Here is a 26,214-nt window from a genome sequence, read left to right as displayed (position 1 = left end):
GGTTACATAGTGTTTGGCCAAAGCACTGAAGAATAAGGAGCCTTAACTTGCAAACAGTGTGCTAACCAAACGTATAACTTTTCTGTATATGATATTTGGATGCTGCTTTACATCCAGGTTATGCACCTGAATAACTCACGGTAAGGTGTGCCACTCCACAAAACCCTCTACTCAAAGTCTGTAATTAGAGATGCCAGGTCTCTTAAAGTGAGTCTGAAGCGAAATTAAATTTAGAAGAAAAAAATACATTTCTGTGCAGAACTTGTAGCATGCTGTTCGCAGCAATTCTGAGCCCTTTAGTTATCATTTTAGAGCATTTTAAAAATTCCTGGATAAAATCGCCGCGACCCCTCTTCCTGTTTCCGGGTGGTGGCTCTAGCCTGGCTAATGTATTGTAATGCTATGCGCCTGTCTGGGCGCATGGCCATGTGCATGGCCATGAGGGGTGGAATAATTAGGGATGAATGAACAGAGAGGCGGGGAGCAACACACCAAGAGGCAGAGCTACTGCAAACAGCTCTGCCTCCTCCTGCCCCTGCATGGCAACTGTGACCAGGAAAGTCGTGAGATTTTGCCTGTGTATTTCAGCTGAATAAACCATTTGTTTTTTTTACCTGGAAGTCTGCAATTCTGCTTGGCTCATGCAGATAACAGTGAGCCAAGTGAAAAAAACAGGAAAAAAAATACTTGTGTCTCTTTAAGTGATGTGGGACACCTGTTCATACTAGATTCTCAGAAGATATGGTGTCGATTGCTCACCTTGGTTGAGTTCTCTGTAGTATGTGTATGAAGCTATAGTCTATAAACCTTTGTTAAAAAAAAGTAGTTTCTAGAAGCTTTTACAGTGTGGCTAATATGTTGGAGCAGAGGGGAAATGTTGACTATACTGTAGTTCCATTTTAAAGAGGAACTCCAGTGAACAATTTTACTGTTGGCAGGTGATGTAGCTGCTCCATGGTTTTTTTGGCAGTTGGAAACAGCTGTAAACAGCTATTTCCCACAATGCAGCAAGGTTCACAGACAGGAAACTGCCAAGAGTATGTACTTGTGGGAGGGGTTTCACCACAATATCAGTCATACAGTGCCCCCTGATGGTTTGTTTGTGAAAAGGAATAGATTTCTCATGTAAAAGGGGGTATCAGCTACTGATTGGGATAAAGTTCAATTCTTGGTCGGAGTTTCTCTTTAAAGAGACTCTAACAAATTTTTCAGCCTTAGTTCTTCTATCCTATAAGTTCCTATGCCTGTTCTAATGTGCTCTGGCTTACTGCAGCCTTTCCTAATTGCACTGTCTCTGTAATAAATCTTATCTCCTTTCCTTTGTCGTGTCTGTTGGGCTAAGGCTTGAATGTGTGGAATGTGCAGGGCTGCTTGTGATTGGATAGAAGCGATACACACCCTCTGCAGGCCCCCTGCACACTCTGTATGACTCACACACTCTGTTTATGGGAGCCTATCACAAGCTGGTTAGTTTGTTTGTAAACGCTGCCTAAAACTGTTAATTACAAGCCAGGATTGCAGCAGAGAGTGGCAGAAACAGCACAGAGGGGCACAGGAGAAAATAAGGAATAGAATGGTATGCTTTTTAGTGTAAGAATATTAGAGTACAGATTCTCTTTAAGAAGTCAATTTTTGTTTTTAAAGGTATCGACAGTTAAAACAACAGTGGGATATGAAATCTGAAGAAGCTGATCTCCTTCAAACAAAACTGCAGCAGAGTTCCTATCACAAACAGCAGGAAGAATTGGAATCACTGAAGCAAACCATTGGTAACTGCGATCCTTTATTTTTATTTATTCCTGAAAGAATTTGTGGTTCTTTTTTGGTCCCATTGAAATTAGGGCATAAAGGTTACTATATACCAGTGTCTTTATATTGTATAAGCCAGGGCTTTTCAACCTGTGGTACGTGTACCACCAGTGGTACTTTGCTGTTGGCCAGGTGGTACACTCCAAGTTTGCCTGCCACTTAATTGCCCACCTGCCTCTGGTCCTGGTCCCATCCTGCCTCCACAAAGTTCAGCCACCCCTTGCTCGCTTGCTGTGCTGCCCTGCGGCATACTTCAGACCTCAGATCAGCGGTGAGGAGACACCCAGGCGAATGGTGCACAGTGACGGCAGGTATACTTCAAATACAGGAAGTGACATCACTGCTCACTTGCTGTATTTGAAGTATACGTGCGTCACTGTGCACTGTTCGCCTGGCTGTCTCTTCACTGCAGCCTGGTTATCACTGATCTGCGGTCTAAACTATTCCATAGGGCAGCACAGCAAGGAGAGAGCAAGGGGGAACCTAACTTTGTGGTGAGTCACTACCCAGCTCTTTGGTGGTGGTGGAGGCTACCTATATTGAAGCAGGGGAGGGAGAAAGTGGAAAGGCTACCTATATTGACAATCTACCTACAGATTGCCAATAATTGCAATCTGTAGGCTAGCAATCTAATAATCTAATTTATATCCTTTTCCCCATCAACGCCTCCTCCCATATGCCCCCCCTTTCTTAAAGTGTACCTGTAAGGAAAAAGTGCCCTTGGGAGGTACTTACCTTGGGAGGGGGAAACCTCTGGATTATAAAGAAGTTTCTCCCTTCCTCCTCAGTAGAGGGGATCCAGCTCTGGGACCCCCCGAAGATCTTCTTGTCGATGTGCGCACATGCGCATTAGCGGCTTGTCGCTCGGGCTGTGGTGGAAACCGCTGAGCCTGAACGGGTCAGATCTACTGCGCAGTGGTGGTACTTGAAATTTTTCAAGCAATAAAACTGGTACAATTAGTGAAAAGGTTGAAAAGCCCTGGTATAAGCAGTCTCAATTTTCTGTTCCAAAATCAGAGGAGAGTGAAGAAACGCTAAAGAAGACAAAGGAGGTTCAGAAAAAGGCAGAGGAGAAATACAAGGTCCTTGAACACAAAATGAAAAATGCAGAAGCTGAACGCGAGAAGGAGCTAAAGGAAGCTCAGCAGAAGCTAGATGCAGCCAAAAAGAAAGCAGATGCATCCAGTAAGAAGATGAAAGAAAAGCAACAGGTCTGTGCCAAGCTTAGATGGTGCTGTTAGCCTTTATTCACTTAGTCTTTAATGATAGTGTAGCACAAACATGGAGCGGTAGTAGGACTACAGGTAATCCCAATAAACACTAAAAGACAATCTAGTATCAAAAATTATGAAAAATCTAATTATTGAATAGTGTAAACTCACTACACTCACTACTATTATATTTAATAATTTAAGTTGGAGAGCTAAATAGGAGCTGGACTTGATCTCCATTTTATAAGTGCAATGTTCCTGGCTGGGATTCTTACTCCCTCTGTTTGTTTATGGGACCCACTGTCTTGGAACATGCGTAAGCCTTGGGGTCCTAAAGTCTTCCCTCATCCTCCCATTCTTGCACTGGTACCCCCAAATTCTTTGGAATCTGGCCTGTTGGGGATCGGAACCTGATATCCCTAGCGATATCGCTGGCCAGCCTGCACAGACGGGGGTCAGGTGTGTAGCTGACAATGCGTTCTGTTGCTATGTGGGGGGGGGGGGGGGGCGGAGGGATGACAGTCGCAAGTGCGTGACGTCACGCAGGGTAGCAGCATCTTTAAAGAAGTTCTCAGCCAAGTTGATCCACCAAGCTGCCATTGCTGGTCGGGGTCTTCTGTACACACGCCTATCGGCTAAGGTGATCGTTGACGGCCGCCTCGGCCAACTTTAGTCAGGTATTCGAGGCTTTACTGCCATTATTTACATTGACAATAAATCCTCAGTCGTTTGCATAGTGATGAGAATTGAGGGCCAAAAAACATATTGGTTAAAGCAAACCTGTGAGGAAGAAAATGTTATAAATTAGATACTTAGTAGTGGTAAGCTTCATTATAGTCCAGAGGCTTCTTGGATCCTCCTCAGACCCACAGCTGCTGCATGAGAATCTCCCTTTGACTGCGCTACTATTCAAGTGTGAGCTGCGCTACCGATGGTAGTTCAGTTCCTCAGCTGGTGAATAACACTTTGATGGGGAACAGCAGGAATAAGGTCTGCTATGTAGCCAGAGCATGCACAGTGCTGCACAGTTAACTTGTTTTAATGTAATTCTAGTTGGGAGGAGGGGGATGGAAAGGGGCTGTAGTGAAAACTACATAATGGCACATCCCAGGTGAATGCAGATTACAATATTTAAGTACAAGTCTTTTTTGTTTTTGTTTTAATTAAGCTAAAAATAGAGATGATCTAATTGGTACAAAGTAGGCTTTTTCAGAATTCTTAACTTTGTGTTATCACAGGAAGTTGATGCTCTTGTGTTAGAACTTGAGGAAATGAAGAGGGAGCAGACCACCTACCAACAGCAAATAGAAGCTGTGGATGAAGCTATCAAAAGTTATCAAGGTCAAATAGACAGCATGACAGCTGAAGTATCAAATAAAACGGTAACCATATATTCCATGTAGAAAACAGTCTGTTGTCTGGTAATCTGTTGTACATTTGTATATTTTATCAAATATGTATTTTGACAGGAAACGGTCAAGAAAGCCCAGGAAGAGCTGGCTAAGCAAAAGGAAGTTATTATGGGGCATGACCAAGAAATCAGGAGCAAGTCTTCTGAAGCTGCCAAAATGCGTGAATGTAACAATGACCACCAGCTCAAGATAAAAGAGCTAGAGCATAATATCAGCAAGCACAAAAAGGACAGTGCCGACTCTGCCGCAAGGGTAATCCTGTCTACTCTCTCACTTTACTGAAAATGTGCCCTTTTTCATCACCTAGCAAGATGTCATATCAGACCTACATTAATTTGGGACAATTATTTTGTGTACTTTATTTCATGTCTTATGCTGGCATCTAAAAAAAAGTTTTCTCTCTCTTGAGAGAAAACTCAGGAGAACATTTTGTATTGAATCCAAGCCCTGATACCATGACAACTGTGTTCATGTAGTATCCCCAAGATTTTTTTATCCCTTCTGCCTTACCGATTGAGTCAATCAGTACCGAAGTAAAGAAATGTTCTTTGGCCTTAGCAAAGCTTTAGTCTGGAGGGCTCTATTCTTCGGTGTTTAAAATTTCCGTTACCCTTGCTACTGATTGTTTGCAGGTTTCAAATTTTCACTTTTCTAAAATCGCCATACAGCTAAGAGCACAGTTATCTGTTTAAAAGGAAATAATGTAAATGATTTTCCTGGAAAAATGTGAGAAGTCTGTTGAATGTAAAGCCTGGTCTCTGAATTGTTTTATTCAGGGGGTAGTACTGAAATCGAGGCCAGATATGTAACCGCATGTAGTCTACTGGGGGGGGGGGTTTAGGTCATAAAGTGGCAGAAATTGTATAGATGGGATGACTGTATTGCTTTGTACTGCATCATACAGTGCAGCGCTAATGGCAGTGATTTATAATAGGGCTCATTCATACTACATGTAGTCCTATACCCCCCTCCCAGTACACTATAGATAATTTCATAATCATCTATACATAATATTAACTTAATCTGCATATAATGGTGACATTAGTGAAGAATATCGCAGCATGAGAAAACCATTGGTCATCTCAACTGTTTAAATACAACTTGTTCTGTTTGTATAGGTTACAAGAATGCTCAATGACTATGAATGGATTGCTTCTGAAAGGAATCTCTTTGGCAAAGAAGACACAGCTTTTGATTTCAAGGCAAACAATCCCAAGGCAGCGGGACAGAGGCTGCAGAAACTGCAAGAAATGCAAGAAAAACTTGGGCGAAATGTAAACATGAGGGCCATGAATATGTTGACACAGGCAGAAGAGAGGGTGAGTTTCTGTCCTGTTGACACTGCTGTGCTTGGATGGTTCAGAAAACTCTTGTTAGAACCTGATTTTCTATGGTATTTAAAAAAAAAAAAAAAAAAAAAAGTTAACCCATGAATGATCTTAGAACTGAACTAAGGTCTCTCGCACTTCATAAAGTGATTAGAGAAGGTACTAGGTGATCAAATCCCTCCATGCACTGCACATTTATTTTTAAGAGATTTCAGCATGAAATGTATTAAAAATCTATTAAACCGTTGCACTCTTGGATGCAGTGCAACACTATGGGCTGTCGATCTGCCGCTGCTCCCAACCCGCCGCTGATCAAGATTTTTCATCTAATACAATCGAGTTTTGACAAAAATCACTGTATTGCATGTTGGGGCATTGATTTCTAGCAGATTTGACCTAATCGGCCAGGTATCGACAGAAGAAATTGAGAAGTGTATAGCTAACTTTAAAGTACACCTGTAACAAAAAAAAGCCACTATGGGGTACTTACCTCAGGTGAGGGAAGCCGCAGGATCCTAATAGGGCTTCCCCTGTCCTCTGTAGCCTTGGGGATCCAGCGCTGGCTCCCCTGAAAACTCCCTGACTAGCACTGTGCAGGCGCAGCAATCCTTCAGGTCTCCAGTGCAGTAGCGGCTCTCCATTCGGCGCTGGTGAAAATAGCGGAGTCGTCTGTGCAATTGAGCAGACCCAATCAGGCTCCTATTTCCGCCTGAGCCCAATGGGAAAACTGCTACTGGGCTGGATCGTGATAGGCAAATATTTACCTCCCCCGCTGTTCGGGGGGCTTACCATCACTGGATTGCTGGTATGGAGGACAATGGGGGAAGCCTCAGTAGGATCCAGACGCTTACCCCTCCCAAGGTAAGTACCCTCCAGGGTTTTTGGTTTTTTTTCATATAGGTTTAGTTTAAGATGTGGTTTGTTTTGGGTGCTAAAATAAACTCTGGAAAAATACACAGGAGACAAAAAAATGTAGGGAGCCCAATGGTGTAGCATGTCAAGATAAAGTAGTAAATAATTCGGAAGTAAAGAACTACTCACAAAGATGGGTTGCAGAGGGGCAACCGACCGCAGGAAGCAGGTGGAGACAATGGTATATGATAAAAGCGTTTAAATACAGTTTAAAAATGAAAGGGTAATGAGGTAGCTTACCTCAATGATGACAAAATCTTTGTAACAACAAAAGATTTTTAGTGATAGCACAGGCAACTTGTTTCATGAGTCTGAGCCCGCTTCCTCAGGCCAATAGCAGTGCCTACGTTTGCAAAAAAAAAAAAAAAGGGAAGACTCCTTAATCTACTGGTACCATAACACAATATACATACTAATATAGTATAAAAATATGTAGTACAACAATGTGATCTTTACGTTATCGCGTTATCCTATTTTGATATAGTCTGTTACACATACACTTCGAACAGTGGTTCTTAACAATTGCTTAGTTAGATGAATTAAGAGTAGTAGCTATTAGATTAAATATTATCAGATATTAAATCATACATATTGTATTAGACATTGGGGGTATTTACACATGCTTTTTTTTTATATATGTGTGTGTATATATATATATATATATATATATATATATATATATATATATATATATATATATATATATATATTACTATATATATATATATATATACTATATAATATATATATATATATATATATATATATATATATTTTATATATATATATATATATATATATATATATATATATATATATATATATATATATACACCGTATATACTGGCGTATAAGGCGACTGAGGGTATAAGACGACCCCCCAACTTTTCCTCTTACAATATACAGTTTGGGGTATACTCGCCGTATAAGACTACCCCTGTGTGAGCGAGCATGCCGGGTGCCAGGCAGAGTTGTAAATACCTTACTTATGCATTCTCCGCCTAATTGCTCCTACCGTACTTATGGTGCAGTCCCCTGGTTAATAGATCGCATTCTCTGCCTAATTGCTCCTTGCGAGCAGCCGCTTGCGCGGGTAGCAGTGCCTCTTCCGTGGTCACCTGACCGGTGATGTGTGCGCTCCACTGATGACGCTCATGGAAGAGCCCGGCAATCTCTTCTATGAGCGTCATCAGTGGAGCGCACGCATCACCAGTCAGGTGACCCCGGAAGAGGCACTGCTACCCGTGCGAGCGGCTGCTCGCAAGGAGCAATTAGGTGGAGACTGCACCATAAGTACGGTATTTACAACTCTGCCTGGCACCCGGCATACTCCTGACTGACATCCGGCGTATAAGACGACCCCCAACTTTTCAGAAGATTTTTAGGGGTTAAAAAGTCGTCTTATACGCCAGTATATACGGTGTATATATATATATATATATATATATATATAATATTGTGTGTGTGTGCATACGCATACACATACGCACGCACGCACATACACATACAGTACGCACACACATACACATACAGTACGCACGCACATACTGTGCGTGCGTACGCACGCACATACATGGACAGTACGCACGCACATACACATACAGTACGCACGCACATACACATACAGTACGCACGCACATACACATACAGTGCGCACGCACATACACATACACATACAGTACGCACGCACATACACATACACATACAGTACGCACGCACATACACATACACATACAGTACGCACGCACATACACATATATATATATTATTTATTACAATTTTAACGTAAAAATGTACTTGTTGACGCCTGCAATAGCTTCCTGCACCAGCAGGGATGCGTAAAAACGTGCGCATGGTGGCCAGCCGGCTCCCAGTCGGCAAAAACGAAACTAGCTGGCAGCGGGGGACCAGAGGAGCCATGAGTGACTGCGAGGGGACAGGATGGCTGCAGGGGGCTGGTAGATGCCCCAGGTAAGTAAAACTTTTTTTTTTTTCAGTTAAGGTTCCCTTTAAGAACCACTGTTCAAAGTGTGTGTATAACAGACTATATCAAAATAGGATAACACTATAATGTAATATTCACATTGTTGTACTATATACTTTTTATACTATATTAGTATGCATATTATGTTATGTTACCAGTAGAATAGAGAGTCTTCCCTTTTTTTTTTTTTCAAACGTAGGCACTGCTATTGGCATGAGGAAGCGGGCTCAGACCCGCGAAATGCGTTGCCTGTGCTATCACTAATAAAATCTTTTGTTGCAAAGATTTTGTAATCATTGAGGTAAGCTACCACATTACCCTTTCATTTTTAAACCCTTTTATCATATACCAGTTTAAGATGTTTGCAAAGGTCATAATTTGCATGTCATTCTTTATTCAGTGACTTTGTTCAGTATAACATTCAAAATGTACTGTTGTATATGGCCAGTCAGGTGACGAGGTACAAAGGTGGTTGTTGGTGGCAGTTTAGAGCTATTTAGTTTTATGTAAATTATACAGGATTGGAGTTAATAATGGTCAATCAAAACATACCTGTGCAATGCAGGATGTGAAATATAAACAAGAAGCTACTACTGAGGAATATGGATGGCCCTGCTTAGAACTCATGGAGAAGCATGTGATCAGTTTGAACAGCTGATAGATTTGTAAGGTTCTGATTTTCTGGTCATGATCATGTATTAAACCAGGAAGTCATCACAGCCAATCAGGACCTTACACATCTATCAGCTGATCACATGCTTCTCCGTGAGTTCTCCTAATCAGGGCCATCCCTACTGAGGAATACTATGTAAGCCCACTACATGTGTTAATCTATGTGACGTGACAATCTCCAAAGGCAAGTCCACCAAACGTTCACAAGATGTAACCATTTATTTGGTCAGATGGACTTTAGTGGCACAATATACATAAGATAGGAGCAAATAAGATAGGAGCAAGGGATCGACCTCTAATATGAAATCTCTAGGCTTGAATACCATGTGCTAACAGTAATCCACCACTGATTGGATGCAGACACAAAGAGGAGAGAGGCAGAGGGACCTGGCATACGTTTCTGTCAGGTAGCCCTTTTTGAATTGGCACAGAAGCATCTGCCAATGCTGTTCTACTGTACAACAGGGCAGGTTTTGTTCCATGTTAAGTACATTGAGATGTTTGACAAAATAATGCTTAGATGTGTATCTAGCACTGAACTGCTGGAATGCTGACACTACTGAAATAGGAAGTTGGTTCAGGTAGGACAAGTGAGGACACTTATACAGCCATTCATCCATTAAATGTCAAAATATAATCAAAACCATTTCTTATAGGCATTTGGGGTGGAATTTGGCCATATAGAAAGCAATTATGTTCCTGTTGTGTAACTCAAGATGCACTTCAAAAAAGCTGATTCATGTGGACATGCAGAAGAAAACCTCTACAGCTCACTGAAACGAGACCATTTCAGGGAGTCCCAGGGTGGCTGGTGGAAGCAGTACATATATGCATTGTGATGCATCACATTCTTTGTTTATGGCTTTAAAGAAAAAGAATAAGGGCCCTTTTACACTTAATCAGTTGCTCTCAGTTATAACTGAAAGAAAACCGATTTTCAAAGTAAAGCCCATGTTTTCCTATGGCCTCTTTTACACTTAACACTGAAATCCTCTTCCCAATGCACTGCTATGGAAAAAAACGCGTACTAACGCACACCAACTGATTAAGTGTAAACGGGGCCTAAAGCATGTACATATGAGGTCAGATCATATTGTATTTCAAGAATCATTTTTATTTCTGTGTCTCTATAATAGTACAACGACTTAATGAAAAAGAAGAGAATTGTGGAGAATGACAAGTCAAAAATTTTAGATACTATCACAGGACTTGATCAGAAGAAAAATGAGGCTCTAAAAGCAGCATGGCTGAAGGTAAAAATGAGCATGTATTGGAGTTAGATTTTTCACATTTGAAACATTGTAGAGACTGAAATAGAAACGGCTGCCAGTTCAGATCAGATATTTTCTTTGTGAAATTTAGGTAAATGAAGACTTTGGTTCAATTTTCTCAACTCTGTTGCCGGGGGCAAATGCCAAGCTGGCTCCTCCTGAGGGGCAGTCTGTTTTGGATGGACTGGAGTTTAAGGTTGCTCTGGGCAGCACATGGAAAGAGAATCTGACGGAATTAAGTGGTGGACAGAGGTAAGGGGTGTGTGTGTGTGTGTGTGTGTGTGTGTGTGTGTGTGTGTGTGTGTGTGTGTGTGCGCGTGCGCGCGCGCGCGTTACAAGACCGTCTGATAATTTATATTGCCATTGGCAATGTTATCAATTTGTTTCAGTGAAGTGATAGACCTGTTCCATTGAAATATTTTGTTTCCAGGTTTATCACTTTAAAAAGTTAATTGACCATTAAAAATCCCTCTTGCAATTTTAGCACAGTTGATTTGATTTAAAGAAGCAATGAAAATTCCCTCTTTTTGACTAGCGGAGTGTCTGGATCGTCAACACTTGTAGGTTTGATTACTACAACTCGTCAGTATATTCTTATTCTGAGAAAGAAAGGCTGTTCCAAGCATGAAATTGCCAAGAAATTGGTAATTTTGTACAGTGCTTTGCTCTATCCACAATAGAGTATGAGCCCCAGCTTAATTATAAAGTATCCACAAATGATAAATCTTAAAGTAAATCTGGTAGATTCCTAGGTGAAAAATGTAGATACTTAGACTTGGCCAGAAATGGTGGGGAGGACAGGAGAAGCCTCTGATGGTAAATACCTAAATTGTGTTCCCTATATCCCCTCACCCTTCAGGGTCCTTTTAAGTAGTGAAGAGCAGGATGGGCAAAAGAGCACAAACATGTCTAAAAAAAGATTTGGGAAAGACGGTGCCACAACATTGGTGAAATGCAGAGTAAAGAAAATATGCTGAAATCTGTAGGAGTAAATGACACTATCTGTCAAGCATTGTAGAGGCAATGTAATGGTCTGGTGATGTCTTTGGTGGTAGTAAAGTGGGAGATTTTTCCAGGGTAAAATGGATGATGAATATGTATGGCTATTACTCCATTTCGCAGTGACATGTAATTTCCTGTGGATGGTGCTTGATTGGAGACAATTTTGTACTACAGCAGGACAATGTCACAATGTACATCTACAGACTATTAGCGCTCTATAGGGAAGAAGCAGCCAGCCCTATCTTTCTGTTTTATCACCACATCTCTGTTCTGTTGATTTAGTGTGTGACCAGCTTAGGAGAATGGTAAGTAGGAAATGTCCATTAAACCAGCCTAACTTGTGGTAAGTGTTCCAGGAAGCATGGGTTGAAATGTCACCCTATTACCGCAACAGGTTGACAACTAGGATGCCCAAAGGTCTGCAAGGTAGCGTGTGTTAGTGTGTGTTATTTAATATAAGCAATACACTTATTCAAGGGCAATAGTTTAAAATCTACAAAATAAAAGTACACTGGCTATGACAACTTAAAGGAACACTATCAATACCCAAGTGTTCTAAAATGAGTGTACAAATGTCTAAGTAGCTGTGTAAACATTTCCTGATTTACATGTTAAATATCAGAGGCAAAAGCTTTAATTCATTGTGTGTAGGATTTGGCTCTATTGGGACAAATCATTCGCATAGGGGTGTCTGTTTCAATGCAAGTGTTGCTTTTTGCATATCAGACTAAAGAGTATTTTTCCCTGAAAGCACGAAAAGTATGAAAAGCTGTTTAGTCACTGACAATTATGAATGTTTAAACTAGTTACGTTTCCTCTGCTCTTCTGCAGACCGCTCAGAAACAGGCAGCTTCTGAGAGGTTTCTCTCACACAGAGTTACACACAGAGTTAACTGATACACTGTGAAGGAATTCCCCCTCCCCTCATTGTTCACTCTCCCGTCAGAATCCAGCAAACTGCCATCAGTTCAGAGTGAAAGGAATTTATTACAGTAAACAAGAGATAAGCAAATTAATTGTATACATCATTATTTACCAGCACTTCAGGAACTGTCTCAAATTCAGGTTAAAAAACACGTGTTAATCGATGGTGTCCCTTTAAACACAGAGTATCCAAATACCATGCTTTCATACAGTCATGCTTCGCTAACTCATCCATAGACCTAACTTGACAGTTTAATTTCTAGTGACTTTCTAATTATACATTGTAATCAAATTCATGAATTTAAACTCCTACTTCAAGAACTGGTATTGGTTAGCTGGCGATAAGATGAAGTATTATACTTACCAGATTGGCTCCTCCATTTCCTCATAAGCTGCTATGCTTCCATGTTAAATCCCAGCTTCTAACGTCTTGCCTAGCCATCAGCAAAATGATGGTCAAGGGACTTTTTAAAGCTGTAGTTGACTCACAGCCTTTTTGCAGCCGTGGGGAGAGAAAAGGGACTCTGTGAGGTGGTTGCATATTTAGGGGACCAAATGCTATAATGAAGGCACTGTAATAGTGTGGAGGCTCTAGAATGGAAGCACTATAATGCGAGGATGATGGAGCTATGAATGGGGGAACACTAAAACACCAGATTCAAAACCTCATAACTGGAAGCACTGTAATAAGAAAAGCACTGCGATAGAGGCAATATAATACAGCTAGATCTTGTAGAAGGCAGAGCACAAGAATTAGGGGTTACCAGAACGGTGGAGCAGCATAATTGAGGCATTGTAAAATAGGGGTGCTCTAAAATGGCAACGCCCATATACAGTAAAGGCGACACATGGAATGGGAGCTTTTACAGAAAAATGAAGGTGGTTATTTATGCTACTTGAATACAATCACTTCCCCTTTCCCGCTACAGACTTATCACTTCAGCCCACTATTGGCTAAATAAACACTCCAAAGTAGAAAATATGCCCAGATACTTGCCATGCTGGCCTTACTTCTGTAGGAAACTTATAGAAGGGGGTAGGTGATTCTTAATGGGTAGATATACTGGCTCAGTTCAATGTTTTTAGTTATTTTTCAATGTTTTTAGTTGGTGTTTTGTTTTGTTTTTTGTTTTTTTTCATGAACTTAAAGTGGTATAAAACTCAAATGTCATCTTTGGTTTAAGACATTAAATACAGCATAAGGCTATAAGAAAAAAAATACTTTTTGAAGTTACTGGAAAGGGTTCAAACTTCTATTTCACTCTTAAGCTGATTGATAAGATTGTCCTAGTTGTTTCAAAAGTTTCAGATTGGTTTTAAGCAATGAGGCATCCCCTCTATCCAGGGGAAGGCAGGGAACGCTATCTGCTTTTTTTTTGCTTTGCAAATACTATACTTAATTACAAGGCAATCTGGTAATTTCTCCAGTAACTGGCAATGTTCTCAGTTGGCTTCAATGAAGTGGAAGTCTGGCTTCCAGTGACATTCTGCCAGTCTTTTTCTGTATTTATTAGGGTTTTTTTGCCCTTCTTTAATTTTTTTTTAGAGCAGAAATGCAATTTTGAGTTTCATAACCATTTAAATACGGGCTCTGCTTGCATCAGTGCTGGTTAACAAAAAGGGTATTCTGATTCAAATGTGTTAGCATGCTACTCACCATTAGAGATGTCGCGAAGGGTTCGCTGGCGAACGGTTCCAGGCGAACTTCGGGTGGTTCGTGTTCGCCTGCGAAGGCGAACTTTCCCGGAAGTTCAATTCGCCCCATAATGCTCTATTGAGCAGAACTTTGACCCTCTACATCAGTCAACAGGCACATTGTTGCCAATCAGACTGCACTCACTCCTAGAGCCCCCCCCCCCTATAAAAGGCAAAGTCCTTGTGCCGTTTTACTCACTAGTCTGCCTGCACTAATTAGTTAAGGGACAGCTGCTGACAGACTCTGCTAGGGAGAGTTTAGTTAGGCTCTTCTAGGCTTGTTCCTAGCTAATTGTTATTACTTTCCTCACTCCCTCCTCCCTCATCTTCCAGGGAATTGTAGAATTTCAAAAGCCAGCTTATATATTTTGGCCGGGAACTGAACCCAGGTCTTGGCCGGGAATTGAACCCAGGTCTGAGTGCTTGGTAAATAGCTCTCTTAACCGCTATACCACCACCAACACTACATGCTGAAGGCAGCCTAGCATGTACCATTATGATATATCCTAGAGAAAAATGAGCTTGCTTAAAGGGAACCTTAACTGAACGGGGGGTAAAGAGTTTTACTTACCTGGGGCTATTACCAGCCCCCTGCAGCAGTCCTGTGCCCTCGGCGCCGCTCTGGAATCCTCTGGTCCCCCGCTGTCACTTAGTTTCGTTTTTGACGACTCACCAGTCGCCGGCCGCCATGCGTATTATTGGACGCATTCACCAATGCAATCAGCGCTATTGCGGACCGCAACGCGTACAAAAATATGCGTTGCCGCATATCTACGCTTGCGGAATGCGGCAACGCGTATTTTTGTACGCGTTGCGGTCCGCAATAGCTCTAATTGCATTGGTGAATGCGTCCAATAATACGCATGGCGGCCGGCGACTGGTAAGTCGTCAAAAACGAAACTAAGTGACTGCGGGGGACCAGAGGATTCCAGAGCGGCGCCGAGGGCACAGGACTGCTGCAGGGGGCTGGTAATAGCCCCAGGTAAGTAAAACTCTTTACTCCCCGTTCAGTTAAGGTTCCCTTTAAAGATTTGTAGGCTTTTAAAAGCCAGCTTACATACCTTGGCCGGGAATTGAACCCAGGTCTGAGTGCATGGTAGATAGCTCTCTTAACCGCTATACCACCACCAACACTACATTCTGAAACCAGCCTAGCATGTACCATTATGATATATCCTAGAGAGAAATGAGCTTGCTTAAGGATGTGTAGTATGTCAAAAGCCAACTCACATTGGCCAGGAATAGAACAGTCTCTGTGGCACAATTGGTTAGCGTGTTTGGCTGTTAACTAAAAGGTTGGTGGTTCAACCCCACCCAGGCATGGCCTTGCCTTTTGTGTTCAACAGTTGTCCAAAGAGAACCCCAGATAGCCATGTAGATTCATCTCTCTCTCTCTCTCTCTCTCTCTCTCTCTCTCTCTCTCTCTCTCTCTCTCTCTCTCTCGTAGGGATGGTCACCGCTTTCCGCGGAATTGTATTTTCCACAATTTTGGGCGGAAATTGGTCATTCCATTCCGTTTGGTCGAAACGGAATTGCTTTTTCAATCCGGCAGAATTCCGAAATTGCCTGTGAAATTCTGCTGGTATCCGTTGATGGCATTGAAGTGAATTTTTAGCTTAAAACCATCAAGTCCTAGAGAGAAAGCGAGAGAGAGAGAGAGCTCATTTCTCTCTTGGGTATATCACAATGGTACGTGCTAGGCTGGCTTCAGCATGTAGTGTTGGTGGTGGTATAGCGGTTAAGAGCAGGGCTGTGGAGTCGGAGTCGTGGAGTCGGGCAATTTTGGGTGCCTGGAGTCGGAGTCGGGAAAAAATGCACCGACTCCGACTCCTAATGAATTTGTAACTGTAATTAAGATAGAAAATATGATAAAATGTTCTATTTCTCAGATAAGTCATTAAAAATAATGTATATATACAGTAATAGCTGTGCTTAGTCCACAAAAATGAAATAAACCAATCAAAATTAGTTACTTGTGCTGCTTCAATAAAGCAGTCCCCGTATTTTTAAGGTCAAATATACACATCTGATTGTGACTGTATATATGATGTGTACACAGGAATCTCTTATATATACTAAATAACATCTATGCTGTAAGAATAAAGCCTGATGTGTAGCTGTGTCATTGATGCAGATTTATGCAAATGTATGCACTCCCTTTGCTGATGAAATCAAATAATTTGATATGTTGTTAAAATTTGGTTTGGTGACTACAAATTAAAGGGTAACTGAGACGGATGAAAAGTAAAGTTTTATACATGCCTGGGACTTCCTCCAGCCCCCTTCAGGCTAATCAGTCCCTCGCTGTCCTCCACCACCCGGATCTTCTGCTATGAGTCCTGGTAATTCAGCCAGTCAGCGCTGTCCGGCCGCATGCCGCTCCCACAGCCAGGAACATTCTGCACCTGCGCAATAGTGCTGCACAGGTGTAGTATGCTCCTGGCGGCGGAGTGTGTGCATGCGCACTACACCAGACTGGCTCAAGTACCTAGACTCATAGCAGAAGATCCAGGTGGTGGAGGAGGACAACGAGGGACTGATTATCCTGAAGGAGGCTGGAGGAAGCCCCAGGTATGTATAAAACTTTAATTTCATCTGTCTCAGGTTTACTTTGTTACACAGTAGTACTATACTCTACATATGCACTCCCCACAGAGCTGCAGGGAATCCACTGAGAATGCTGTGCACATTGAACACAGAGGTGTTGTCTGTTTACAATCTCCTCATTCCCCTGCAGAGTACCTGCACATCACTCTTACATGTACCCACACTTACATTGCCTAGGGCCTGATAGATGTTCTTTGTTCCGGTTTGTACCTTTTACAAGTACTCTTACCAAGGACTAGTTTTAGTCTAAAGGAAATAAATCTAGTAGTCTACATATCCTTCTCACTTCAGTTGTCTTGTAAAATTCCTAAGCGTTGGCAGTTAAGAGACGAATTTCATGTTACATACTTTTAATCAACAAAATTGTAATATGCAAATTAGAGGAGTCGGAGTCGAGGAGTCGGAGTCGGTGGAATCCTAAACTGAGGAGTCGGAGTCGGTGGATTTTTGGACCGACTCCACAGCCCTGGTTAAGAGAGCTATCTACCATGCACTCAGACCTGGGTTCAATTCCCGGCCAAGGTATGTGTAAGCTGGCTTTTGAAATTCTACAATTCCCTGGAAGATGAGACCATCCTCCCTCCGGGAGTGAGGGAGAGATGGATACACTGCCTGATATTGTAAAGCAGTATAGGCCTGTAATTGAAAATTTAATGAGATGTGTGACCTTAAGATAGGGGTTTATGTGAAATCTAGATTTTTGCCTGGGACTTTTGATGTGTATTTCACTCAATCATGTCTTCCTCCAGGTATTCGATCCCTTGAAACAAGTTTTCTATAATTTTTCCAGCCAGTAGAAATTTTTCAAAATTTTTAAGTTCGCCTTCCCATTGAAGTCTATTGCGGTTTGCGAACTTTTCCGCGATCCGAACCTTCCGCGGAAGTTTGCGAACAGGGTTCGCGAACCGAAAATCGGAGGTTCGTGACATCTCTACTCACCATTCCACAAGTATTCAGCAAGTATTACACTTTGGCAACCACGTTGTATTATTACTGATTTATAAAGTTCCAGCATATTCCATGGAGCTGTACAGTGTAAGAAACAAACATGGGGTACCTAATATACAATGAATGGTATCTACAGAACATTGACATTGGTACTCCTCCTAAAACAATTTTTGTTTTCTTTAGATCGCTTGTGGCTTTGTCTCTTATATTGGCCATGTTACTTTTTAAACCTGCACCAATTTATATTCTGGATGAAGTTGATGCTGCCCTTGATCTTTCTCACACGCAGAACATTGGACAGATGCTTCGGACACACTTCCGACGCTCGCAGGTAAATACACTCACTATAGATTAATCTTTAGCAATTTGTAGATAATTACAATTAGAAAAAGGCTCATTAATTTAACTGAGGATTCTGTATCAGACTAAACTCTTATTTGCTTCTTGCTAGGGCCTCTAACCTAGTAAAACCAGGGAGCTTGTCTTACTAAGTAGTGGTAGCCTCATCATTCAATTGTTACCTTTTTGCTCAGTGCTTTAAAGCAGCAGGGTCCGCCATACTATGCCAGGAAAAAAATGTAGATTAATACTTGATCTACTTACAGGGAGTGCAAAATTATTAGGCAAATGAGTATTTTGACCACATCATCCTCTTTATGCATCTTGTCTTACTCCAAGCTGTATAGGCTCGAAAGCCTACTACCAATTAAGCATATTAGGTGATGTGCATCTCTGTAATGAGAATGGGTGTGGTCTAATGACATCAACACCCTATATCAGGTGTGCATAATTATTAGGCAACTTCCTTTCCTTTGGCAAAATGGGTCAAAAGAAGGACTTGACAGGCTCAGAAAAGTCAAAAATAGTGAGATATCTTGCAGAGGGATGCAGCACTCTTAAAATTGCAAAGCTCCTGAAGCGTGAGCATTGAACAATCAAGCGTTTCATTCAAAATAGTCAACAGGGTCGCAAGAAGCGTGTGGAAAAACCAAGGCGCAAAATAACTGCCCATGAACTGAGAAAAGTCGAGTGCAGCTGCCAAGATGCCACTTGCCACCAGTTTGGCCATATTTCAGAGCTGCAACATCACTGGAGTGCCCAAAAGCACAAGGTGTGTAATACTCAGAGACATGGCCAAGGTAAGAAAGGCTGAAAGATGACCACCACTGAACAAGACACACAAGCTGAAACGTCAAGACTGGGCCAAGAAATATCTCAAGACTGATTTTTCTAAGGTTTTATGGACTGATGAAATGAGAGTCTTGATGGGCCAGATGGATGGGCCCGTGGCTGGATTGGTAAAGGGCAGAGAGCTCCAGTCCGACTCAGACGCCAGCAAGGTGGAGGTGGAGTACTGGTTTGGGCTGGTATCCTCAAAGATGAGCTTGTGGGGTCTTTTCGGGTGGAGGATGGAGTCGAGCTCAATTCCCAGTCCTACTGCCAGTTTCTGGAAGACACCTTGTTCAAGCAGTGGTACAGGAAGAAGTCTGCATCCTTCAAGAAAAACATGATTTTCATGCAGGACAAAGCTCCATCACACGCGTCCAAGTACTCCACAGCGTGGCTGGCAAGAAAGGGTATAAAAGAAGCAAAACTAATGACATGGCCTCCTTGTTCACCTGATCTGAACCCCATTGAGAACCTGTGGTCCATCATAAAATGTGAGATTTACAAGGAGGGAAAACAGTACACCTCTCTGAACAGTGTCTGGGAGGCTGTGGTTGCTGCTGCACGCAATGTTGATGGTGAACGGATCGAAACACTGACAGAATCCATGGATGGCAGGCTTTTGAGTGTCCTTGCAAAGAAAGGTGGCTATATTGGTCACTGATTTGTTTTTGAATGTCAGAAATGTATATTTGTGAATGTTGAGATGTTATATTGGTTTCACTGGTAAAAATAAATAATTGAAATGGGTATATATTTGTTTTTTGTTAAGTTGCCTAATAATTATGCACAGTAATAGTCACCTGCACACACAGATATCCCCCTAAAATAGCTAAAACTAAAAACAAACTAAAAACTACTTTCAAAAATATTCAGCTTTGATATTGAGTTTTTTGGGTTCATTGAGAACATGGTGGTTGTTCAATAATAAAATTATTCCTCAAAAATACAACTTGCCTAATAATTCTGCACTCCCTGTATAGAACAGATGCATTGTAGTGCCCATGTTTTGATTTCAGTTAATTTTATATAGTAAATTAAGAGAATTATGTTCCTGGCAGTCTCCATCTCTTTTTCCCACAGACTGATGTCAATACTGAAGTAATTTCCTCCCTTACTTTTCTCCTCCAATCTGCAGTGTCCTATATGGCTTGCTTTGTAAACCTGTGTGAGCACAGCATCAGGTTTCAGCTCAGCAGCTTCACACTGAAGTGCCCTCGGCCAATCAATGAGGAGCAGTAATGTGGGGGGGGGTCGATGACAAGCTTCCCCCCTCTCTTGCTGTCTTAGGCAGCGATGACGAGAGAATAGAGCCTGGCTGACTGAGAAAAGATAATTACAGCAGAGACATTTCTGAATAGATTGGAGTGCTTGCAATGCAGGGTGAGATTCCTGACCACATTAGAAAAACAGTGCAGTGTTTAAATGGAATTTGATTTTGTGCCTGACAATCCCGCTTTAATATTTGGATTGCCTTGATAATCCTTATTACCTGGTTCCTTGGCATGCATATCTACAAACCTGAAAAGTTCACTTGTGAATCAGGGGCGTAGATATGTATGTGTTTTGTGATTCCAGCACACGATCCCACGCGGTTTCCTGTTGCTGACCTGCCAATCTGTGTATGGAAACGTGTTCCCCAAAGTGAATAATCGCCGGCATCAGAGACTGATGACTGTGCTCATTACAACAACAAAAAAACACATACACATTACTTCCTGTGTGGGGTCATCTAGTGGCCTAAAACTACAAGTAAAATAAATAAAAATAAATGACACACACACGGACGGACACTCACACACACTGGACACTCACACACTGGACACTCACACACACTGGACACTCACACACACTGGACACTCACACACACTGGACACACACACACACTGGACACACACACACACACACTGGACACACACACACACACACACACACACTGGACACACACACACACTGGACACACACACATACACTGGACACACACACACACACTGGACACACACACTGGACACACACACTGGACACAAACACACTGGACACAAACACACACACACTGGACACACACACACACACTGGACACACACACACACACACAGCAGACACCTTCTCATTCAAAGAGTTTTCTTTATTTTCATGTCTATGAACAATGTAGATTCATACTGAAGGCATCCAAACTATGAATTAACACATGTGGAAGTATAGTACATAACCAAAAAGTGTGAAACAACTGAAAATGTCATATTCTAGGTTCTTCAAAGTAGCATATATATATATATATATATATATATATATATATATATATATATATATATATATATATATATATATATATATATATATATATATATTATACTAGTGACTTAATTTAGATGTTGTTATAACCAAGATAAGTGGGCAAATAAAATGTGTAGGTTTTATCCATAATTTTCAAGCTATATTTTTTTTTCCTTACCTTTTTTTTAAAGAGAACCTGAGATGGAACTTCAGGCTATGTTTATACTTACCTAGGGCTTCCTCCAGCCCCATGAGGCTCATAGGCTCCCTCGCCATCCTACCAGGCGGCTCCGTTTTCTTCTTCTTATTCGTTAAACCGGCCGGCCATGCTCTTCTGCACCTGTGCAGTAGTACTGCGCATGAGCAGAACGCTCCCAGACATGGGATTGTGGTGGGGGTGCGCACGGACAGGCCATGCATGCATGAGTGTGTGACTGGCCAAATTACCGGGGAGAAATAGAAGATAACGGAGCCGCGAGTAAGGCCACGACCCTCATAGGGCTGGAGAAAGCCCCAGGTAAGTATAAAGTATAGTATAAATATAGCCTTGAGTCCCATCTCAGGTACCCTTAAAATGCATAGGAAATAAGATAATTTTTAGCTAAAAGTACCACCCAAAGAAAGCCTGGTTTGTCCCGCAAAAAAAAACCAAAATATAAATAATTTGGCTGTGGTAGCGGTTAAAGTTATGAATGGGAGGTTTTTTTTTAAAGGGAAGTGACCTGTGGTAGGGAAAAATGAACCGGTGTTCAAATCCAGTGACATAAAACAAACCTTGGAAATATTATGCATGTTGATTAATGCTCAATGTCTGGCTTCAGTGTAACTTTATTGATGTGGGAGACTTAAAGGACCGCTATCACAAAAATGTAATATGGTCATATTTTTGCTGCCTACTGTAAGCAACAGCAACATAGGAGAAAAGTAATTTATAGTGCATTTTACTCTGGGAGAAATGTACTTCTTATAAGCATGTACACATGTATTTTAAATTTTATAATTTTTTTTACGATAGTGGTTCTTTAAGCCTCATATGTCTTTAAAGGAACTCTGCAGGGAATCTACTGTGTACAGCCCCTCAACATGTGGACATGTCAAACAGCACATATGAACAGGCCCATAGAAAATCATTGCAGTCTTTAACCTTTTTTTGTTAGCTTGGGTCAAATGCAGGGTAGTGGCCTGCAGGGCAGTGAACCACAAGTGCTATAAAAACAGCGCAGGAGATTTGGGTGCAGCTGTCATAGGCCATAATAGGAATTACGGCTATACCAGAGCTCAGTGAGTGATTTGGGCGCTGTCAACAGATGGAACACAAATTACTCAGAAAAACACTGTAATTTTGCCGCCAGCAATAGCTTGAAGCCGAATTATATTTCCCCCACTATCCATGCCGGCCTGGAGGGGAAATAGTAATTAAGACCGCCGGGAATTATGTAGGAGCAGGGTAAGCCTTTTTAATGGCTTTACCCTGCGCTCCAATCTCCTGGCGGCAATTTCATTGGTATGCAGTGAAGCAAGCCTAACTCATTGGCATTTGCTCCCATCCACCATGGTGCACTTCAGATAAACTAAATAAAATATATATATAGCTCTAAACGGAGGTTGCATGATATACCATTTTTAAAGTGTATCTCTTTTCTTGTAGTTTATAGTCGTCTCTCTAAAAGATGGCATGTTCAACAATGCCAATGTCCTGTTCAAGACCAAGTTTGTGGATGGAGTATCTACAGTGGCAAGATTTGCTCAGAATCAGAATGGAGGGAATGCATCTGTCCAAAAGAAATTTGATAAAAGCAAATCTAAGGACAAAAGAAATCGCATGCAAGTGGAATGAACATTTTTCAAAGACTTCAATATACTTTCAAAACAAAATGAATGATTTTTAAACTGTCAGGCTTTGTGTTTATATTTAACTTTATACTATGTCTTTCTAGCTTTGTGTCACCTTCTAAGTACCATATTTTTCGGAATATAAGACGATCTGGACTATAAGACGCACCTAGGTTTAGAGGGCAAAAACCAGGGGGAAAAAAAAATATATTTACTAAACCTGGTGCCTTCATGTTCCAGGCGCGTCATGTAGATGTTTTCCCCCATTGTTCTCCTGTGTCCACCATGTGTCCCACTGTGTCCCCTTTTATTCCCCTATGTCTTTTTCCCGTGTGTGTGTGTGTGTGTGTCCCTTTCTATTTACCTGTGTCATCCCCCTGTGTTGTCCTTCGGTCCCCCGTGTGTCTCCTCCGCTCCTCTATGTGTAAGGACAATTAGTGGCACCTATTCCAGACGCTGCTCCTCTAGTTACAGCTTCTACTGATTGGGTAATCAGCAGAAGCCTTCACTAGGGGGAGCTAGGCAGGAGATGAGAGGTCTCCTGCGGGGGATCGGAGGACCACATAGCGGCTATACAGGGAGTCCCTGACATCCAGGCAGATCGGCAGGCGATCCCTGTCTTTGGGATATAAGATGCAGGAACTTTTTCTTCCCATTTTTCGGGTAGGAAAAGTGTCTTATACTCTGAAAAATATGGTACATTACTCACTGTACATATTTTCATGTCATTTAAGATGCTTTTTATAATTCCGGTGCCTAGCTGAAACCTAATAAACTGATTTTTAGCTCCTGCATGGCTTGCATATTAATTTAACAGTAATGATTTGTGATAAGCTTCCTTGTGTTACTATGTATCTCACTAATATTATAAATGCGAAAGTTTGGATGTATGTTACACAATCGCGCAACAATGGCTGAACGGATTTCAATTAAATTTGGCACACACATAGTACATTACCTGGAATAACATATAGGATACTTTTTATCCCCATAACCAAAGAGTGAGTAGAGACAAATACCAATTTCACTGAGAAAATGTAAACTACAGCCATTCTTACACTGTTAATGGTAGGGTTCTCAAACTTTGCACGGTTGGTCACTGAATGACTGGGATTAATCAAAAAGGTAGGTGGAGTCTACAAAAGCCATCAAAATTCACCTATTGATTTTCAAGGGGAATATTTAATTGCTGCCATTCTTGCACTGTTAATGGCACAAGCCTCAAACCTGTTACAGCTGGTCATTGGGTGACTGGGGTTCGAATTCAGAAAAGGGGGTGGCGCTACATCCAATCAAATTTGTTTCATTTCAATGCAAATTATTGATGCCAAAGACCGCAAAGCTCACAAACTAGTGTCGGGTTTTCAAATGAGAAATTAGCTATGAGATTATAGGTTTAATAAAAATATATACATTTTTATATCCTTTAGTATAGATGTTAGTAAGTGTGTCCTGAGATCTATATTATGCATGCATGATCTGTGATACGGTTATAAGAAATATCTCTCTCTCTATATATATATATCATATATACATATACACACATGCACAGCTACATTTACTTAGACTTGAGAAAATACCAGCTATACAGTGATTTGCAAAAGTATTCGGTCCCCTTAAAGTCTTCCACATTTTGTTATATTACTGCCACAAACAAGAATCCATTTTATTGAAATTCCAAATACCAATACAAAGTGGTGTACACATGAGATGTGGAACGAAAATCATACGATTCCAAACATTTTTACAAATAAATAACTGCAAAGTGGGGTGTGCGTAATTATTCAGCCTCCTTTGGTCTGGGTGCAGTCAGTTGCCCATAGACATTGCCTGATGTGGCTATGTCTAAATAGAGTGCACCTGTGTGTAATCTGATGTCCGTACAAATACAGCTGCTCAGTGACTGCCTCAGAGGTTGTCTAAGACAGGGCTTTTCAACCTTTTCACTAATTGTACCACTTTTATTGCTTGAAAACTTTCAAGTACCACCAGTGTGCCTGCACAGTAGATTGGATGCGATCGGGCTTGCCTGTTTCTGCTGGAGCCTGAATAGAGAGCAGCTACTGCGCATGCGCACACCGTTGAGGAGAACTATGGGGCTCCCAGCACTGGATCCCATCTACTGAGGAGGAAGGGGGAAACCTCTTTAGGATACAAAGGCCTCCCCTTCCCTGAGGTAAGTACCCCCGGAACACTTTTTTCTTACAAGGTATACTTTAAGAAAAAAAAGGCATTTGTGAGGGGAAAAGTAGGAGGCATTGGTGGGGAAAAAAAAACTACAACTAGATTGCTAGCCTACATATTGTCAGTTTTGGCAATCTAGAGGTAGATTGCCAATATAGGTAGCCATACAAGTTCCACCTCCCACGCGCTTAATTATTGGTAGCCTGGTCCCACCACCTGAGAGCTAGGCAGTGACTCACCACAAAGTTCGGATCCCCCCTTGCTCACTCCTTGCTGTGCTGCCCTGCGAAATAGTTCATACCTCAGAACATTGGTAAGCCAGCCGCAGTGAAGAGACAGCCAGGCAAGCGGTGCACAGTGACTGCGTGTATACTTCAAATGAGCAGTGATGTCACTTTCTGTATGTGCGCCATCACTGCACCATTGGCCTGGCTGTCTCCTCCACACTAATCTGAGGTCTGAAGTATGCTGCAGAGCAGCACAGCAAGGAGCGAGGGAGGGAGAGCCAAACTTTATGGAGGCAGGACAGGACAAGTGGCAGGTGGACAAAAAAGTGGCAGGCAAATCTGGTGTGTACCACCTGGCCAACAGCAAAGTACCACCGATGGCAAGCGTACCACAGGTGCAAAGCCCTGGTCTAGAGAGATTAGCCTGTCTAATTAGGCCTTATCAATAAGTAAACAGCAAGTGTAAATTGGGGCTGTCAGGTGTGCCACTCTATGCCATAGTTTGGGCTAATATGTAAACACAGGAGGTTAACCCTTTTGTGTTCCTAGGACACCAGAAAGTAAACACTGCAGGGTTTTTGTAAGATTTCTGTAAGTTGTAACAAAGAAATGTTTTTCTTTAAAGTTATGATGCTGTTGCTTATCTCCTTAGAGCAGAGAGGAAGCTCTCGGTTCTGTCAGCTTTTGAAGCGGACCTAAACTAACAGGTTTTGGACTTGTCCATCTCCTCACGATTGAGTCTCAGGGTTTCCCT

The 26,214-nt window shown here is 41.7% G+C and overlaps 1 protein-coding gene across 3 annotated transcripts in view; it reads left to right on the top strand.

The window, feature by feature from the left end:
• The window catches only part of LOC137538933 (structural maintenance of chromosomes protein 2), a 73,967-nt gene extending 50,124 nt beyond the window's left edge, over positions 1-23,843 (top strand). For all 3 annotated transcript variants that reach the window (XM_068261370.1, XM_068261371.1, XM_068261369.1), the window contains exons 17-25: positions 1,645-1,769; positions 2,827-3,020; positions 4,259-4,402; positions 4,490-4,684; positions 5,551-5,751; positions 10,465-10,581; positions 10,691-10,851; positions 17,959-18,106; positions 22,865-23,843. In XM_068261370.1, coding sequence (XP_068117471.1) covers positions 1,645-1,769; positions 2,827-3,020; positions 4,259-4,402; positions 4,490-4,684; positions 5,551-5,751; positions 10,465-10,581; positions 10,691-10,851; positions 17,959-18,106; positions 22,865-23,053 — 1,474 coding nt within the window. In that variant the 3' untranslated portion in view covers positions 23,054-23,843. The remainder of the gene's footprint in view (positions 1-1,644; positions 1,770-2,826; positions 3,021-4,258; positions 4,403-4,489; positions 4,685-5,550; positions 5,752-10,464; positions 10,582-10,690; positions 10,852-17,958; positions 18,107-22,864) is intronic.
• The last annotated feature ends 2,371 nt before the right edge of the window (positions 23,844-26,214 follow it).

The sequence above is a fragment of the Hyperolius riggenbachi genome, chromosome 11, assembly GCF_040937935.1.
Source record: "Hyperolius riggenbachi isolate aHypRig1 chromosome 11, aHypRig1.pri, whole genome shotgun sequence".
Classification (NCBI taxonomy): Eukaryota; Metazoa; Chordata; class Amphibia; order Anura; family Hyperoliidae; genus Hyperolius; species Hyperolius riggenbachi.
Note: the sequence above shows the minus strand (reverse complement) of the source record. Positions and strands in the feature narration are given on the sequence as shown.